The 20061-nt window shown below is 37.3% G+C and overlaps 1 protein-coding gene across 2 annotated transcripts in view; it reads left to right on the top strand.

Annotated features, from left to right (window-relative positions):
• Window positions 1-20061, top strand: part of ITPR2 (inositol 1,4,5-trisphosphate receptor type 2) — a 490724-nt gene that overhangs the window by 337326 nt on the left and 133337 nt on the right. For both annotated transcript variants that reach the window (XM_049627177.1, XM_049627176.1), the window contains exons 44-45: window positions 2616-2711; window positions 4739-4861. In XM_049627177.1, coding sequence (XP_049483134.1) covers window positions 2616-2711; window positions 4739-4861 — 219 coding nt within the window. The remainder of the gene's footprint in view (window positions 1-2615; window positions 2712-4738; window positions 4862-20061) is intronic.

Genomic DNA, 20061 nt, shown 5'->3' with positions numbered 1-20061 from the left:
TTAACTTGAAATATTTAAAATATAGTCTTCTACTTAAGGAACAAGGCATATATACCTTTCCAAACAATCTATGAAGCTTTATGTATAATGGCCAATATGAGAACAATGTTTTTAAAGCAGAGCAATACAAAGTGGCAAATTTTAGGGGGCTTCCATGGGTAGAATGCTTTTAATTATAAATTCTCCATAACATAGAGTATGCCATAGCAAAAATGCTAAATTAAGTTTTATTTTATATCAGTCATTCTTAAATTTAATTGCTTAATTATTTATAATTTTAACTGTACTTAATTTTATATACTCATTTACTATACAGGTTTATGAATTTTTTATGCATATGTCTTATCCTTTCATTTTTAATTTATATTTCATAGCTGAGCTGTGACTGTAAAGTGTTGAATGTGTCAATAGGTAGCTTTTTTTTTTATAAAGGTCCCTAGCTCCCTTTGGAAGAAAATCTTCTGTTAACACTGGCACACACATTTGATTTCTTAGTGTATGTAGGCTCTTGTACTTTCAATTTGATTCAGATTTCTGTAGGTCATTTACAAGATTTCTATTCTTCCAACATAGTATAAAAAGAAGATTGGTTGGAAAAAATATCATCTTGCCAATGGTATTCTGAAATTGGATGTATTTTTAAGCTATTATGTACTGGGCCTGCTAAGTAAGGTTCATTAGAGAATACTGTGAGTGTTACCAAGGTTTTAGCTTTAAATTCTGTGGGGTCAGTTCAGATTGGTCTGAGGATCTCAGCTCCACTAATCCTGGAACCTTATTTTTTTTAGGTACGTTGTTTGTATAGGATGCTAGATTATAAAAATGGATTTTTAGGATTTAGTACCAATCCTTAATAATTGAAACTGGAACAGAAAAAAAAAATAATGCCACTTCCCTTACAAAATTCTAAAGCTTTTTCAGGACATTGCTACCATCATCATCAGACATCATTGCTACTAATATTAGTCATTTAAAGACAGTCTTTAGGCTGTACTCGTGAAAGAAAAAAGTGGAGAGAATTTAGTATTAAACTACTCGATAAAATTAATTTGTATAAAATTAACAAAATTTATGTAGTGAATATCTGCATACATCAAGCAACTGATTCAGTTCAGGTTTTTATCCTGTAAGATGTTAATTTTGACTCACTGAGAAACATCTTAAAGCCATTTGACTCTACTTCTCTTGTGCTCCTATCAAAGATTGTGTGTGGAAGTTGAGATTTTTATCGAAATAAATATTGCAAAAACGCTGTAGAAATATCTCCCAGGTGGTTTTTATCATTTCACAGGTGGCCACAATTCTGGAGCGGTGCTATTGAAAACAGTGTAAAGAAACATCTTCCCACATGTTGAGGATATTGTGCTTTGTGTAATAAGACTTTCTGTAATTCTTTGGATCATAAATCAACTATATCAGAAACATTTTTGGAATCCATAGGTTAAATGTTTGAGAATACATATTTATAAACCAAATTGGAACATTAAAGACAACATAAACTATTTTTAGTCTCTATTAAACAAAATTAGAAAATATTATTCTTCAACAACCCAGATGATAAACATGATGCATATATACTGGCATATAGTGAGACGAATAAACTATTATCAGTAAATTTATATTTTACTTCTAACTTGTGAATTTAGAATTTTAGATTAATTCTCAGCAATTATTGCTTAAATTTATTTAAAGTTTTGGTATGCTAATATGCTAACATGTTACAAACTATTACACTAAATTCTTTAAATTATATACCATTTCTATAAAATACATTGTTGCTACTGGTTCACCTTACTGTCATTTTTTTAGATTGTTTTAAATGTTTATTTTTGAGAGAAAAAGAGAGAGAGCAGGGGAGGGGCAGAGAGAGAGAGGGAGACACAGAATCCAAAGCAGGCTGCAGGCTCTGCACTGTCAGCACAGAGCCCAATGCAGGGCTTGAACCCACGAACCATGAGATCATGACCTGAGCTGAAGTCAGATGTTTAACCGACTGAGCCACCCAGGCACCTCTCACCTTACTTTCTTATTAAAATGGCATCATGGCAATGCCTATTTAGAAAATAGTGAAGGAAAATATTATATTTTAATGCATTACGTACAAAGTCAATTTTGTATTTAAAACACCCTTTCACCAATATTTAAAATATTCTTTGTAACATACCTCTCATGATTCATTATTTTTATTTCATGTTGACAATGAAGTAGAGCATTCTATTTAATTTATTTTTTGTTTTTATTTATTTATTTATTTATTTATTTATTTATTTATTTATTGAGAGAGAGCATATGCGTGTGCACATGTGCAGGTGAGCAGGGAAGAGGCAGGAGAGGGAGAGAGAGAATCTTAAGCAGGTTTCATGCTCAGTGGATTCCATGACTGTGAGATCATGACCTGAGCCCAAATCAAGAGTTGGATGCTAAACTGACCGAGCCACCCAGGTGCCCCTAAAACATTCTATTTTAAAATGTTAGTTAGCCAAATGAAATTAGCAGTTTAAAATTGTGTTTATTTTTAAAAAAATGCTCCTGGTAATGTCAATCAAAACAAATGCAGGGATTGTTAATCCATGAAATAGACTTTTCATGTGCATTAACTAAATCTGTATCTCTAGAACAATGCCTCCAAGCTTTTGCTGGCCATCATGGAAAGCAGACACGACAGTGAGAATGCGGAAAGAATTCTTTTTAACATGAGACCCAGAGAACTGGTAAGAAAACTTTTGAAACTGTGCTAATAGTGTGCATCCAAAAAGGGACAAATTTGTAGTATGCATGTCATGAAACAAGTCTAGTGGCTTTCACTGCCCTACCAGGCATGATGGCACATCACAACCTACCTTTAAAAGGTAACTCAGGAGTGCCCATGATGCAAAAGACCTTTGTGATTTGGGTCCTTACTTCATTGGTTTTATCCACTCTAGGCACTTTTCTTTTAAGTTTATTTATTTTGAGTGAGAGAAACAGATAGAGAGTGCATGAACAGGAGAGGGACAGAGAGAGAGAGGGAGAGAGAGAATCCCAAGCAGGGTCCATGCTGTCAGTGCAGAGCCCGATGTGGGGCTCAATCTCACAAACTGTGAGTTCATGACCTGAGCCACAACCAAGAGTTGGACAGTTAACTGGCCGAGCCACCCAGACGCTCCTCTAAGTACTTTTCTTAATCAAACTGTCACAGTCTATTAAACTGTCTGCAAATTCTTTTTGCCAGAAAAAAAAGCAAGTTTTCTTTAGTTTGTGTATTGGAATATTTGAGAAAGGTATGTGAAAAATGTTTGTACTCCTCGAAAATTTTATTTTTATCTCTTTCTGAACAATAAGAATAAAACCAATTCCTTCTGTGCTTGTTTGTATCATTGAAATGTTACACCATGCTTGGCCTAAAGAAAATTATCTGAAGACTTGACTGGGGATTCCACAGAGATCATTATTGTAGAAGTTATATTTTCCTCCTCGCTTGTAACATAAAAATTATGAAGTAATATCAGCATGCTTTAAAAGCACTGGGCTTTTTTTTTTTAATTTTAATTCCAGTATATTTAACATACAGCGTTATTTTAGTTCCAGGTGCACAATATAGTGATTGAACAATTCCATGCATCATCCAGGGCTCTTCACGACATGTGCCCTCCTTAATCCCCACCACCTATTTCACCGCCCCTCCCCCACCCCCCCCATCATCTCACTTCTGGTAACCATAAGTTTGTTCTCGATAGTTAAGAGTCTGTTTCTTGGTTTGCCTCTCCCTTTTTGTCCTTGAAAGCATGGGGTTTCAAAAGCATTGCTCTCTCTTTAATAGTGAGGAATGAAGTTGAGGAGGGCAGATAAAAATGTAAGATACAGTTTTATTTAACATATATTTACTGAGAGCCTCATATCTGTAGGTAGTGGACTAAGAGGACCAAGACATTCTCTATTCTTATGGTTAAATGGGGCTAAGAGTTACATGTTCATTCAACAGCAGCAATGTACAACAGCCCTCTGCCTACAACACCTTATTCTCAAGATCCACTTCCTTCTTGTGGCCCCCCCATCAGTCTCTTGCCTGAGTTCATGTACCTACTGTGTGCTCACTAGGTGCCTCACACTTAGTGCTGCCGTAGAACTGTTGTGTTCACCTCTTGATGTACTGACTCTCCCACTGGACAGTAAGTTCCTTGAGAGCATATACTGTGTTGTACCCACTGTTGGGTCCTCAGTACAGAGGACGACGTCCAGCACCATTTGTCCCTGTACCTAGTGGAAGCTTAATAAATAATGGATGTGTCTCAGGGTTCTAGAGTTGCCTAATTCATTGGAACTTTGGCATTGTCAGTATTCAAACATCAAAGCAAAAATGTTCAAGAAAGAAAATATTGTTCATGTTTATTTAAATAAAGATGATTTCTAAGGCCATTTTCATTTATAGTTATTTCGTAGTTTTCAAGTCTTTGGAAGTGTTCCAGTTTTTAAAATTTTTTTATTTAAAAAAAATTTTTTTAATGTTTATTTATTTTTGAGACAGTGGGAGACAGAACGCTAGTGGGGGAGGGGCATAGAGAGGGGGAGACACAGAATCTGAAACAGGCTCAAACCCACGATGCAGAGCTCAAACCCACAAACTGTGAGATCATGACCTGAGCTGAAGTCGGACGCTTAACCGACTGAGCCACCCAGGTGCCCCAGAAGTGTTCCAATTTTTCATTATACCTCATAGACAACGTAAAATGCCTGTTCTTCCTATTTGTTTTTTTGATAGGTGGATGTGATGAAGAACGCCTATAACCAAGGATTGGAATGTGACCATGGGGATGATGATGGAGGAGATGACGGTGTTTCCCCAAAAGATGTTGGACACAATATCTATATTCTGGCCCATCAGGTATCACATTTTATGTCCAATATTATTTTGTTAATCTTAACAGTTGTGTTTTGTGCCATGGCTTGTTATATTTTCATGTTCTGGTCCCTTCATTTCTTCAGCACCTGCCCCCTTGTTCTGGGCCAAGGAGAAGAAAATGCTCTCAGAATGCCCAGTTGTGTTCCGGGAGTTATGCTAGGGGCTGATCTACAAGAAAATGATACTTGCCACCAAAAACTGCTGGGCCAGGAGGGAGGAAACAGTCCCAGGTCAGAGCCTGAAAAATAGGAAAACCATGGCAACTAACGGCAGTTTGAAGGAGAGAGGAGGAGAGGCTGAGAAAATAGAGAGTGTGAAGGAAGGGGGTATGTTCAGGTCTAATCAGGATAAACCTTGAGGATGGCTTTTGGCCTCTTGGAGTCGTAGGTCGGCATGTTTCATACAGAAGCTGTAAGTATCAGCCTGTAATTAGTTTCCATTGGACTTCTAACAGATATTAGGCTAAATTTTAAATTCTTTTAGAGGAACCATTTTCATTTTATAGTACCTCATGAAAATAGGTGCTTAATAAGTGTTGTTTGATGAATTTAATTTTATTAACATGAAGATCAACTTGAAATTTGCATCTTCTAACACAGATTTGTTTAAAAGTTAAAAATATTGAATGCACAATGCCAATTTGATTTTTTCCATAGTAGCTTCTTTTTTTTTTTACAGGTTAAAGTCCAAACTTTCTGGACTTTCCCAGTCTTTCTCTCCAGTCATTTTCTCACATTGTCAACCTCTCCCTCTTCCTTCTTCCCATACATCTTAACAGTTAATTGAACAGACATTGGTAGATATAAAGTAAGATCCTGAGTACATTTATTTATTTTTACTTTTTTTATTTTTCCAGTTTTATTGAGATATAATTGACATATACAGCACTATGTAAGTTTAAGGTGTTGAAAGGTTGCTCTTTAGACACTTCTTGCCCTTCTCTTCTTTGCATAACTATCTAATACACGTAAACTTGAATATAACTTTTACAAAAGATTCTGGGAAGGTGTCACATTCTAGGATATATTAACAAAAGAGGTTGCTCTGTTTTTTTTTAATACATTTCAATCACTGACAAGATTTTTGGGTCTCTCATAGTATAGCAAAATGCATATATAGAATGGAAACAGGTAAGGGCAGATAGATTATAGCTAGAAAGACAAAAGAGGATTTTAGGTATTGAAGGATGAAGGACGGAATGAAGGGCAAGTTGAAGGAAGTAGAACACAGAGGTTTAGGATGTGGAAAAGGTGTTTTTGAGAGAAAGAGAAATTCAGATGATAGGAATTGAGTCAGTCTAGAAAAGGAGTGACTAAAGATTGAATGTGAATGGAAAGAAAAAAAATCACAGGCTGAGAATGAAAATCAAATTGGCTACTAGAATGAATAGAGAAACCTGATGGCCCAACATGGACATGGGCAAGGAGTTATTCCACAAGCTGTAGCATGGTGGAAGGAAAACAACAGGGAAGAACGGGCCAGAGTGAGCAGTGAAAATTTTAGAAGAAGGAAGTAGAGGAGTCCAGCCACCCATGTGCTCTTGACTGAAGGCTAATTTTGCTCTGTCTGGAGAGGCTGTCCCCTCTGCCCGAGTGAGCAGTTACACGAACAAGTCCTGACCTTGCAGCCTTTCAATGGGAAATGAACAACCAGACCAGCTAAGGCAGCCTTGGAACCAGTAGAATGGCAGATGTTTGAACCAATCACCCAGATCCATGAAGAGGAGGTTTAAAAATGCAACCTCAGATTACCAGTATGATGTATGTAATAGTAAAAATGTCAAGGTCAAGAAGAGACTTTTCTAGGTCAGTTCATTTTTAAGCAGACTAAGTATAGAGTAGAGAATACAAATTTTAAAAACAGGCTATGGGGGATGTTGAAAAGAATGAAGAATGAGAATAAAGAATGCAAGAGCTAGTCACAGATTGAAAGGTAATGACACAAAATACAAACAATGTTAAAAGCGAACATGGTGCAAGGGTCAATGGTCTTGATGGATTTAAGTTTATGACAGTTCTTGAAGAGAATAGCTTAGATTCAAAAATTATGGTGGAGTTGTCCAAAAGTGGGAGTTCAGAAGTAGTAAAAAAAAAAAAAAAAAGGGAACAAGGGGATAAAAACAACTTACTGAAACAAAGAGATAAAATTACAGATGTGAAAATGGCTTGCATGGATATGTAGAGGTTTCTCAATTTCACAAAACCAAAACGTTGAAAAAGCAACAGTTTGCAGAACCAGGATGGTACGGTGTGGATATACATAAATGAAGCCCGATTTCAGGAAGAGGGAGTACATCAGAGGGGTAAAGGGAAGGAGATTCGGAATTGCTGAACACTCTAAGCCTTGTGATTAAATTGTTAGGAGTAAATATGAAATGAGAGTCCATGCACATTCTTCTAGGAACTCAAAACGGGGTAGGAATGGCAAAATATATGGAACGGGGTATGTGCAGCTGACAGGGTCGGGTTACGCAATTGTCCTCTTACTTAGTTACAGTGACGCAGAACATTGTTACCTTATTACTTTTAAATGCATTCTCTTGGGTGACTCTTCCCACCATCTTTTAATAAAAAATTCAGTTTTCACTCATAGAAGAGAATCCTCTGTGCTCTTTTGATCTTTCCACAAGTGACTCCTTCAGCTTTCTCTAGGCTTGGATGTTATATTTGGTTAAGTGCATTATGAATCTGTTACCCAAACAGCTCCCTCACCGAAGCACAAATGCAAAGAGCAGGGGGTGTATACTTGGCTTCAGGAGGAGCCATGTAGCTGTGCTCCAAGGGTTTGGTGGAGCCCAGGTTTCACTGCTTTCATTGTGGACATGGAATTATTTGCCTCCTGAACACTGATGACCATGCAGATTGGTTTCTGCCTTTGCACAGTTCAGTAATTCTAAAACCAAGGTTCAACTTCCTCCTTGTTTTACTATAATCATCTTTTGTACAGACAGTTTATTTTGGTGCACTGAGACTTTCAATTTTTGTTGTTATTCTTTTCATGGTATTGAGGTAGTTCTGCTTTTCTGCCATGACATCCTTTTTGGCCCTTCCTGTGGTTGGTGTTACAAGAAACAAATAATGCTTCTTGTAAGTGTCTTGTCTGATCTACATAATACTATAAATACATCAAAAAGGGAATTTCTTAAGTTCTAATACTATGGTGTGTGCAGAGAATTTCCTTAAAATTCAGCTATGTGTCCTTTTTGATTTTCTGTCCTCCACATGTTCTCCTTACGCATTTCTGTCTCTTCTTTCTGCTGTGGTCTTGTTCTTTTATATTTTGCTTTCTTCCTGTTCCTTCTCCCATCTTTCCTCTCTTTCTATAGAATAGTCACTACCTGCAATCTAGGACATTCTTCAGTGCTTTGTGTATGTTTAACTTGTATTAAACCATATTGCTTTTCTGATCCCATGTAGCAATTTCTGTTTTTTGTGTCTGAAATTTTTTTTTTATTTTATTTTCCCCCAAACCTTATTGACATATAATTGACACATAACACTGTATAAGTTTAAGGTGTATAATGTGTTGATTTGGCACATTTGTGTGTTGCAAAATGATTACCACCAACCATTAGCTTCATCTCATTGCATCATTATTTCTTATTTGCTGAGAACATTTAAGGTATACTCTCTTGGCAACATTCAAGTATATGATACAGTATTATTAGCTATATTCACCACTCTATACATTAGATCCCTGGAACTTGTTAATCTTATAACCGTACATTTGTATCCTTTGACCAACATCTTCTTATTTTTCCCACCTCCAACCCCTGGCAACCATACTTACACTGTTTCTATGAGTTCCACATTTTTAGATTCCACATGTAAGAGATCATATGATATTTGTCTTTCTCTGACTTATGTAACTGAGCATAATGCCCTCAGGGTCCATCCAGGTTGTTGCAAACGGCAGGATTTCCTTCTTTCTTAGAGCTAAATAGTATTCCATTGTGTAAATATATACACCACCACCTATGTTGTTTCCATATCTTGGCTATTGTAAATAATGCTTCAGTGAACATGCGAGACCTTCTATTTTAATACCTACCAGAACTAAGATTTATATGGAGAAACTTCTTTCTGTCTCATGAGGCAAGAAAGAAGGGATCATTATAATTGGCTATATGAAATTATTTTTAAAATATAGGTTTTAAAAGTTTTAGTAAGCATTTCCCTATGTCACTAAGTGGTCTTTGAAAACATAATTTTAATGTGTGCATAATCATTCATCATTTGAATGTACCATAATTTATTTAATCACTCCTATTGTTGGACATTTAGATTTCTAATGTGTTGGTATTATAAATTATGCTATGATTAACATCCTCATACATTAATCTTTGTCTGCTACACTGATTACTTCCCTAGGATAAATTCCAAGAAGTTTAATTACTAGGTCACAGGATAGGAACTATTTTATGGTTCTTGATGCATATCATAAAATTGTTTTTCACAATGTGTGATGGTATTAATTTTACTGAATCCTAAAATTACTACCGTTTAAAAAAATACTTGCCAAACTTACAGTGTTTGGAACATAGTGACCACTCCGCAAATGTTTGTTAAATGAGTTAATCAATTATAGATGAAAGGGGATCTCATTAAAAAAAATTTAGTTAACATTTATTCATTTTTGAGAGACAGAGAGAGACAGAGCATGAGCAGGGGAGAGGCAGAGGGAGAGAGGGAGACACAGAATCCGAAGCAGGCTCCAGGCTCTGAGCGGTCAGCACAGAGCCCCATGCAGGGCTTGAACTTACAAACCGTGAGACTATGAACTGAGCCAAAGTCGGACGTTTAACCGACTGAGCCACCCAGGTGCCCCGAAAGGGAATCTCATTTTAATTCACATCTTTTGGATTATAAATAAAATGGACTATCTTTTAATGCTATTTGATATTTCTATTTTCTGTGAATTATTTGAAAATGTGTTTATCCATTCTTCTGACAGCGTCCATTTTTTTGTTAGTGAATTTTAATTAACAGTAACAAATCTTAGTCATAGTAGTTATATCTACTTTTTCCTGATTAATTTGCTTTTTAATGTTTTTTTTTTTTTAACGTTTATTTTTGAGACAGAGAGAGACAGAGCATGAACGGGGGAGGGTCAGAGAGAGGGAGACACAGAATCTGAAACAGGCTCCAGGCTCTGAGCTGTCAGCACAGAGCCCGACGCGGGGCTCAAACTCACAGACCGCGAGATCATGACCTGCGCTGTTTTTTAATGTTTTAATGATAGGTTTCTTTTGCCACGTTGAGATCTCTTAAACACTCACCTAGATTTTCTTCTGGTATATAATGAATTCAGTTTTGTATTTGATTATATAATCTTTCCATGTCATAATGCAGAAATAATAAAAAAGTAAGTTCTGATGCTAAGTTATCTCTGAAGATACAGTCTCAGATTTAGTAGTAACAGCAGTCCATGAGGACAGGGTTTATAGGAGTCATGTGAGTGTGATGTAGAGCATGGGTCACAGAGACAGCTTTAGCAGAAGAGGTCAGGGCCAAATCGAGACCACCTTCATGGTCAGACGGGGCATGTGACTGAGTGCTGAGGGAGCAGGTGAGGCTGGGACAGTCTGGTGATCCTCGTCCAAAGCAGGCAACCATTACTCACCTCTGCTGACTTTCCAATTGGGATTGTAGGCCCTAGATTTCCACTTCTTTCAACATTTCAACAGAAACCTGAATTTTGAAATTTTTGAAAAATGTAAAATCTTTTAATTTTTAAATTTGACAACTCATTCAGTATTAAAAAAAAAACAAAACAAAACATGAGCAGTCCAAACAAAGCTCGCCAGCAAGTGGAACGTAGCCCATAAGCCATAGTTTGCCACTTATGGAAAAGAGGATCCAAATTTCTCATTTATTCTTCATTCAATTGCATGGATTTCTTGCGTGCTTACTCGATGGCAGGCACTGTGCTAGATGGTAGGAGTACAGCAGTGGAAACTAAGAGATCAGCTCTCAGGGAATTTACATTCTGACTGGGAGCAATGAAGAGTAGACAAACCAGAAAGACAGGAGAGTGTGATATAAGCTCTGTGGTGAATGAGAACAGGGTGTGATGAAAGACAGTGGTGAAATGCCATTGTAGATTGGGGATCAGGAGGGTTTTCTCTGAGGAGCTGAAATTGAAGCTAGCTCTAAGTGAGAAAGCTAATGCCAGCGGTATGAAATGGGGAGGGTGGGGGACATCCCAGAGCAGAGAGTGGCTTGAAAGTGGCAATGAGCTTGGCGTGTTTAGAGGGACAGAAGATCTGTGAGACTAGACCCTCAACCAGCTGTTAGCACTCAAATATTATAATAATCACGTACAGTGCACCTAAGTCTCCTTTATTATAAGATAGTCATTCAAGAATATTCATTGAGCACTTCTTACATTAGGCATCGTTTCAGTTGCTAAAATGGAAAGATGAATAAAGATGCCATCAAGGAGCTCGCAGTTAAGAGCTCGCAGCTCTAACAGGGGGATAGATAAATCATAATTTAATATGCTTTTGTTAAAATGGAAGCATGCACAAAATACATTTTCCCTAGGAGTCAGGAGAGGGTTCATGGAAGAGGCAACACTTGAACTGAATCTTGAAGGATAGATAAAGGGGGAAGACATTCCATCAGAGGCAACAAGTTCTGCAAAAATACACCATAGATATTTTAGAGGAAGGAACTTCTTTGGGGAAAATTGGTAGGGCTCTTGTGTGATAGCTGCTCATGTCTTTATAAGAAATGAATTGTAATCATTTGAATTAAATCAACATCTTTGATAACTGTGAAGACCTTGATTATAGGCGTTTAACAAATGTATGAATGAATGAATGAAAAATGAATAAACGAATGAATTAATGATTAAGACATGATGTACTCTAAAATGTCAGTGTTTATAATTTCAGTATTATAATTAAAAAACTGAATAAATGTAATTTCTTGTTATCATCATCATCCTTATCATGATCAAAACTAATGATAAATGTTTCCACTGGAATATAAATTCTGTGTGCACAGGCAGTATTTTTTTTCTCATCCTGTGCCAGCTACACCTTAGCATATAGCACATACTCAAGATAAGTTTGGGGGAATAATTTCTTGCAAAAATGCATGCAGGCTGATATTATTTTTATGTAATACAGGTACTATGTAGGATTAATAGAAATAATCCTACCAAACTGGTACTAACTTTCTGGGAGCCAAGATCTTATTCAACTTTGATGGAGTTTTTAATTCTGTAGATCACCCTTTACCAATCATATCAGCAAACTCTACATAGATAGACACAGCCGTATAATATTTTCCAGGCACTTTTCTTACTTTTGTTCATGATGCCACCTCAGAACTAATAAAATATCTCCTTCTCTTAAAACTCATTTTAGTACTACATTAGCTTTTCTAAGGTTTCAAATTGAGATGGACTTACCCCATTTCTTAGATGAATCCAACCAACAATGATCTTCTCTTTGTATTGAATTCCTACAGCTGTAATGTTCACCCCAAACTGCATACATACTTTCATAATAGCCTATGCTGTATATCATCCTAGAATTGTTCTTTGTTTCATATGTGTAGGTCTTGGCTACTTAATTAGTAGTAGATTCTCCAAATCGGGGCACCCATGAGGCCTCATTTAAAAAAATGAAAGGAAACTTTCCACAAAGAAAAATATCTTGGGGGAAAATACTTGACATATTAGATTTAAATCCTTTAATGGGCACCTACATATCTTTCACCAAGCAACAAAGACTCTTTGGATTACTTCCACTTACATGACCTCTCAAATTCATGGTTAATGGGAGTAATAAAAAATGCAATCCAGGAAATGGATTGAAATTGGACTCTCTAATTGTTAGTTTGGTGTAAGGATCATGAAGCCAAGTTCAGTGGAAGCAATTATTTTTCTGCTTAACATTTCATGTTTGGTAGATATGTATTTATTTCTGAGCGACATAATTGTTATGTTACAGCATCAATCTGAATTCTAGCAACTTAGAAAGCCTTTGCCATATCTTGGCTCCTTCTTATGTCTGCTCTGATTTCAACCATATCCACTGAATTCAAAGTCTAATAGGAAAGCTGGAGATATCAGGCAGGGGTGCTTCTATATGTATTTTTTTTTTTTCCATGCAGAAAAGTACATAGCATTTCCTAACATATTTTAAACGCTTGGATTGTTACACTGTCCCCACTAGAAGACAGTATCTCTTTCTTTCCTTTCAGGAGAGAGAGAACGAATGGTAGGAATAGTCATGTTTCAAGGAATAGGGTTCTTAAAATTTTTTTTAAGTTTATTTATTTACTCTGAGAGAGAGCAAAAGTGCGAGTCAGGAAGGGGCTGAGAGAGATAGATAATCCCAAGCAGTCTCTGGACTGTCAGCGCAAAGCCCAAACTGGGGCTTGAATTCACGAACCTCTTGATCATGACCTGAGCCAAAGTTGGAAGCTCAACCAACTGAACCACCCAGGCGCCCCTTAAATCTTTTTTATTTTAATTAAAAAAATTTTTTTTAATGTTTTATTTATTTTTGAGAGAGAGAGAGAGAGAGACAGAGCGTGAGCAGGGGAGGGGCAGAGAGAGAGGGAGACACAGAATCCCAAGCAGGCTCCAAGCTCTGAATGGCAGCACAGAGCCCGACGCGGGGCTCAAACTCACAAACAGTGAGATCATGACCTGAGCTGAAGTCGGACGCTTAACCGACTGAGCCGCCCAGGCACCCCTTTATAAAAATTTTTTAATGTTTATTTATTCTTGAGAGAGAGCGAGAGTGGGGGAGGGGCAAAGAGAGAGAATCCCGAGCAGGCTCCAAGCTCTGAATGGCAGCACAGAGCCTGATGTGGGGCTTGAACTCATAAGCCGTGAGATCTTGACCTGAACCAAAGTTGGACACACAACCAACTGAGCCACCCAGGCACCCCAAATCTTTTTTTTTAATGTTTATTTATTTTTGAGAAAGAGAGAGAGAGAGCGAGAGGCAAAGAAAGAGGGAGACAGAGGATCCAAAGCAGCCTCTGCACTAACAGTGAGCCTGTTGTGGGACTTGAACTGGTGAACCTTGAGATTATGACCTGAATAAGATCTTGACCTGAGTGAGATTATGACCTGAGCTGAAGTCAAACTTAACTGACTGAGCCACCTAGGTGCCCCTCAAGGACTAGGATTCTTAATGTTACGTTATGCTGAAGGAATTTGCTGGATGTCCTGATAGTCCTCATTAATCCATTTTCTTTTCCTTAAGTATTTGACCTCAGAGCTGCAATTGCTTGAGCTATATTCATTTTAAGGGATGCGCATGTACATACTCTAAGCAGCTAAATTTTAATTTATACTGAAGTGGAATGAAATGTATATATTACTCAGACTACTTAAAATGTTTTCCTTAGAGACTTTGCCACTCACCTCTTTGCAATTTCTATTTTGTTATGTTAATATATAGTAATCAGCATTGCTTTGTTTACTTTATTTGTAGAAACAGAAGGATGGGTTTGTAATTGGATACATAACTTCCATCTTTAATATCTTTGAAGGGTTTTAACTGATTTACAATTACTTCATCTTTATTATTGCTTGTAGTGCAGAAAGTAGAAAACACAGCTGGGCTTTTCAGCTCACAGAGGCACTTGTAACTCAGTAATATGTTGGCTAGAATATTATACAAATAGCTTAGTTGTTATTCACCCTCCATTTTCTCCATTAGCTGATTACGTCACTCAACTTCTCTGACTTTACCTTTCTTGTCTATAAAAATCTGAGGGGTATCCATCAACTGTGTTTCCAGAGTAAACTTTCAGAGACTTTTATGGACACTTAGAGAATAGTTGGACCATGATGGCTCTTTTACCGGATTAGATTATGTTTTAAATAATGTAACAGAGAAACTAACCAGCTACTGGATATTTACGTATTTATTTATACCTTTCCTACTCATGAAAGGAATCTGAGGTCAAGTAAGAAATGCACTTGTATAATTAGATTGTTAGAATTCAAGATCAAAAGCCCTGAGAAGGAAAAGGAATCTAAGTATGCTAAGGGTCTTGGCTGATATTCTTACTGCTTATCAGTAGGACTCTGAGCTTCTTGGTAACCAAGAGTAAAAAATCATGTGCAATACAATTAACATCTTTACAGTTCGTTAATGGCCAACTTTTTTCTGGTATTTAATTCTAAAAGAAAACTATGTAAGGGCATAGGACAGCATGGTAGACGGTGTTTTCTAAGCAGTTCTACAGAACACACCAGATTTTATACAAGTGCACAGAGCTGTTTTTCAGTCTTCGGGGATGAATAATGTTCAGCACTTCTGAGTTACAATCAAAAGTGAGTATAAATAAACTGGAAGTATTTACAGTACAATAGTCATTGTGAAAGTAGATATGTAAGGTCACTTCGTAGAGAGACTTCGATAATGTAGAAACTTTCCAATATGTAAACTTAGTAGAAAAAAACCTTTTCTAATGTCAAGAGATTATTTTACTAAAATCGCAGAAAATGGACTAAACTTAATTGCCCAGCTACATGAAGAAAAACTATTGTTAAGTCTTGGCAGCAGATATGTAGAAATATAAGCAACTGAAGGAACTTTGCCTGAAAACTTAACATAATTGTAAGTTTTCTTTTCTAAAAGAAATTCTTTCCAAAAAAAAAATTCGGGATCAACTATTTTCCCCCTACCAAAAGATATTTTTCTGTGTTGCCTTCACAAAGCAGTTTGAGGTAATAAAATGCATGATTATTAACTAATGCTACTTTGAGCATTAATTATTCTGTGTTTCTTGGCAACCAAGGCAAAGAGAAATACTTTACATGATTCATATATAATGCAAAAAAACAACAACAAAAAGCCACTCCTGTTGATTATTGGTGTAGCACAAAATTTCTTTGCACTTAATTTTAAGAGGAATTCATTGAGGGAACCCTCATGTAGTAATATTAATTTTTGGTGGTGTGACAGAGGTTGGGATTAGCAGGCCTTTCTCACTAGTATAATTTGGAAATAAAAAATGCCTCTCAGACACCAAATTAAAAAAATAAATAAAAATCTTGTTGTATCCTGTTGCCATACATTCTCTGTAGTAAAAAAAGTAAGCAAATTTTCAATTAAAATTTTAATGTAATATAAAGGTTGAAAATTTTTCGATCAACAGCCCATGCGTCCGGCATCTACATGGAGCCTGGTGCACAGGAAGTGCTCCATAGACATTAAGTCTCATCAGAATTCCTTTCATAACTTTCCCCAGCTAAATTCATTCTTAATTCGTTCTTTATTCAGTGCATATTTACTGGTTACCTGCTGTAACCAGGCTCTGTTCCGTGCTCGGGATAAAGTAGTGAGCAGACAGACGAAAATCCCTCCCCTCAATGAGCTTGCATTCTCATGGGGATAGGTCTCTCCTTGTGACTACATCATTTGCTCCTTTCGGGGGCAGATAATCTACAGGTATCATTTGTGCCATGGACATGAAGATTAAGGTGTGCAAATGAGATATAGTCTCTACCCTCATGAAATTTACCATTCGTTACAGGGAGACATAAAAACAATCACAGTGTGGCAGCTCCTGTAGAATATGTATATCTGGAGTGCCCTGGGGTGTCGGGTTAGGAGTGGGCCTCGGAAAGTGAGCTGGTGGCAGAGACAGGGGAAGAGCCAGAGGAATAGAGAGAGAACAATTTCTTTCTATACTCGATCATTCCATCATTTGCTCAGCATTCAAGCATGAAAATCTGCTTCTCTAAAGCCCCTAGTCCACTGGGCCATTACTCTGCTCCCTTTTATACCAAAACTTCTCAAAAGATTGTACACAATTGCTATCTCCAATTCTTCTCTTTCTCTTCTCTCTGGAATCCATCCCTGCCAGGCTTTCATCCTCAGCATGGCACCAAAACAGCTCATGGTGAGGTCACCAGTGACTGCCGTCTTGTTACATCTAATTTGTTCTCATTCCTCATCTTATCTAGCCTGTCACTAACATTTGACACAGTGGGTCACTCTCTTCTTTTTGAAATAATTCCTCCACTTAGCTTTCACACAGCACAGTTTCCTGGTCTTTCTGCTTCCTTATTGGCCCTTCTCAATTTCTCTTACTGGTTCCTATTGCTCTCTCCTGCTTCTGTCAGAAGTGTTCTAGTCAGTGTGTTCTAGGACTCATTCCATGGATCTCTTGTCTCCTCAACTGACACTCACTCCGGAGATAATCTCATTCAGTCACGTGACTTTAAACACCAGCTGTACCACAATAAGTCCCAAATTTATATCTTCGGCGTGGGCCTCTCTTCTGAACACCGGACTGGTACATCCAACTGCTTGTTTGAGATCTGCATCTAAATGTCTTTTTAGGCATCTCACACTTTACATATCCATAATGGAACTCTAGATTTCCCAGTTTTTCTAACTCTGATGCAAATCCAGGCACTGTGACTCCAGAACCTGAGCTCCTTATCATTACTTTACCCCGTCTGTTCCTGGGTGTTCCCATTGCACACTGTGCTTACATCTATCAGTGAATTATTGTGGCCTATTTAGTTGTTTGTCTTCTCTTCTGGACTCCGAATTCAGTAAAAGCGGGTGTTATGTATTATTCATGAATGTGTTGCGAAACGCATAACATAATACTTGTGTTTGATATGACAAATACTCTTGATTGATTAAGTGGATGAGTGACTATTACAGTCAACAAGTGAGCGCCATAGATGACTTAAAAGGAAATAGCTAATCTTGGCTGGAGTTACTGCAATGGGCTTTGTGGAGGGGCTGATATTTTAGATGAATCTTACATATGGATGAGTTTTAGATAGGCAGAAAAAAAGTGAGGGGGGGGGTTCTCCATCATAGGGAAAGAATGAGCATGAGTAGAGGAAATATTCACCATAATACGTATGCGGAGGTTAAATGCTCTGGGACATTACATTAAAGGGACAGAGGAAACAGTGTGGTGCCGATGTGAGAAGTAGCAGTGGAGGGCACATCTTAGCAAATTCTAGAGGGCTTTAAGTACCAAAAAATAATTCAGTGTAAATATATATTGAAATGTGACATAGCATAAATTTCTGCTAAACTGCTCCTTAGGGTACTTAGTTCTTATTTATGGTGCCATAAAATTAATGAGATATTAATGATTTTGTAGAATGCTGAAACAATAACACAAAAACAAATGGCACAGAAATCTGCCTTAGAAGGTATCCACTGACTCAAAAGTATTATTACAAGTCTTAAAAAGATCTTTTAATGATTGTACTTTTATTCATGCACTAATTCATACCCTGACATTAAGCAAGTGTTTAAAGATAAATCAATTAAAAATGAACCCAAGAGAAAATATAATTAGTGAACACATGAGCCAGTATAAAAACATTGACATCAAAGCACTGAGTAATATTCTGGGCCTGCATGTTTATACACGTGCTTGCATGTATCTGCCTATGCATATTGATTAACTTGTTTTTCTAGCTAAAACATAAATGTAAGAAAGATAAACTATTCAGCTGACACTTTATCCTGAAGACGCATTGTAGAAGTATAAGACAGGATGGCATGAGAGAGATCCAAATAATACCTTTTAGTCAGTAGATCCAGTTCTAGAACATATTAAGCTAGTATATGAAAACAATTCTCTTCTGATTTAAGAGCTGAGAGACTCATATAGGGATGTGAATCTTACTAGTAATGTAGTGAGCTTGCTCAGCACTTGTGTTTTGTGGCTATTGGTACATTCTGAATTTCAGAATTACTTACAGAGGCACAGAAAAATGACAGACCATTATAACAAAATCATTCTGGAAGATAAACTGTTGGGCTAAAAAGTCAAGTTTCAGAAGGGGAAATAGTTATCCTCGGCCAGACCAAAAAAGTCCCCCTTCTACGTCACAACCAAGTAGTTATATGAAATTATACAGCGGGGGAAATTTCTGGAAAGTCCCTTGTTAAGATTTATGTTATTGATAAAATAGAATCATTTTTAGACATATAAAATTGGTTGGTTCAAAACCTAGCTTCTAGAAACCTATGTATGTGTGTATCTATTTCTCTATGTTTCTATCATTTTAACATCTTGTCAGCTGTATGAGACCCGCAAACCATAAATATGCGTTACATTTATAAAGAGTTTGCCGACATTTTGCAAAGGGTCCCATAGTAAATATTTTGGGCTGTCTCTGCTGTAGATACTCAACTTTGCCATTCTACTGTAAAAACAGTCATAGAGAATACGTAAACAAATGAGCATGGCTGTGTTAAAGTGAAACTTCACTTAAAAAAACAACAGGTGGCAAGTCCGATTTGACCCATGAGCTGTAGTTTTCCAAACCCTGCTTTAGATGATTTTTACAATCTTCACAGTCAAAAAGTTTCCCGTGTGTCCCACATTTGAAGTGTCTTTATGCACGGGGCGCCTGGGTGACTCAGTCAGTTAAGTGTCCGACTTTGGCTCAGGTCGTGATCTTGTGGTTTGTGAGTTTGAGCCCCACGTCAGGTTCTGTGCCGACAGCTGGGAGCCTGGAGCCTGCTTCAGATTCTGTGTCTCCCTCTCTCTCTGCCCCTCCCCTGCTCATGCTCTGTCTCTCTCTGTCTCTCAATAATAAATAAAAATGTGAAAAACGTTGAAGTATCTTTTTTTTTTTTTAACGTTTATTTATTTTTGAGACAGAGAGAGACAGAGCATGAACGGGGGAGGGTCAGAGAGAGAGGGAGACACAGAATCTGAAACAGGCCCCAGGCTCTGAGCTGTCAGCACAGAGCCCGACGCGGGGCTCAAACTCACAGACTGTGAGATCATGACCCGAGCTGAAGTTGGACGCTCAACCGATTGAGCCACCCAGGCGCCCCAAACATTGAAGTATCTTTATGCAGAAGAATCAATAGGTCATGTGTTTGTAAGTATTTTTCATGTTTATATTTATAATGTTTAACTCATTTTGTATGTGAGTGTAACACACACACACACACACACATAGAGAGAGACATAGAGTTTCTGACTGGATAAAAGAGAGCACACTGGCCATTCTTTCCTTCCATTGCTATGACTCTGATTTCAGTGTTCTGTGAACAGTGAGAGTTTGATCATAAATGAGAATTGACTAAGCAATCGACGGGGCAGACATATGTTCATTCATCAAATTGAGCAAATGAATGAATGAAGTATGAAACAGGAGTATGCATGAATCAAGTAGCAGAAGCAGAAGAGGGGGACAGGAAG

Source organism: Panthera uncia, chromosome B4 (genome assembly GCF_023721935.1).
Source record: "Panthera uncia isolate 11264 chromosome B4, Puncia_PCG_1.0, whole genome shotgun sequence".
NCBI classification, from domain to species: Eukaryota; Metazoa; Chordata; class Mammalia; order Carnivora; family Felidae; genus Panthera; species Panthera uncia.
This window is presented reverse-complemented; position numbering and strand designations above follow the sequence as displayed.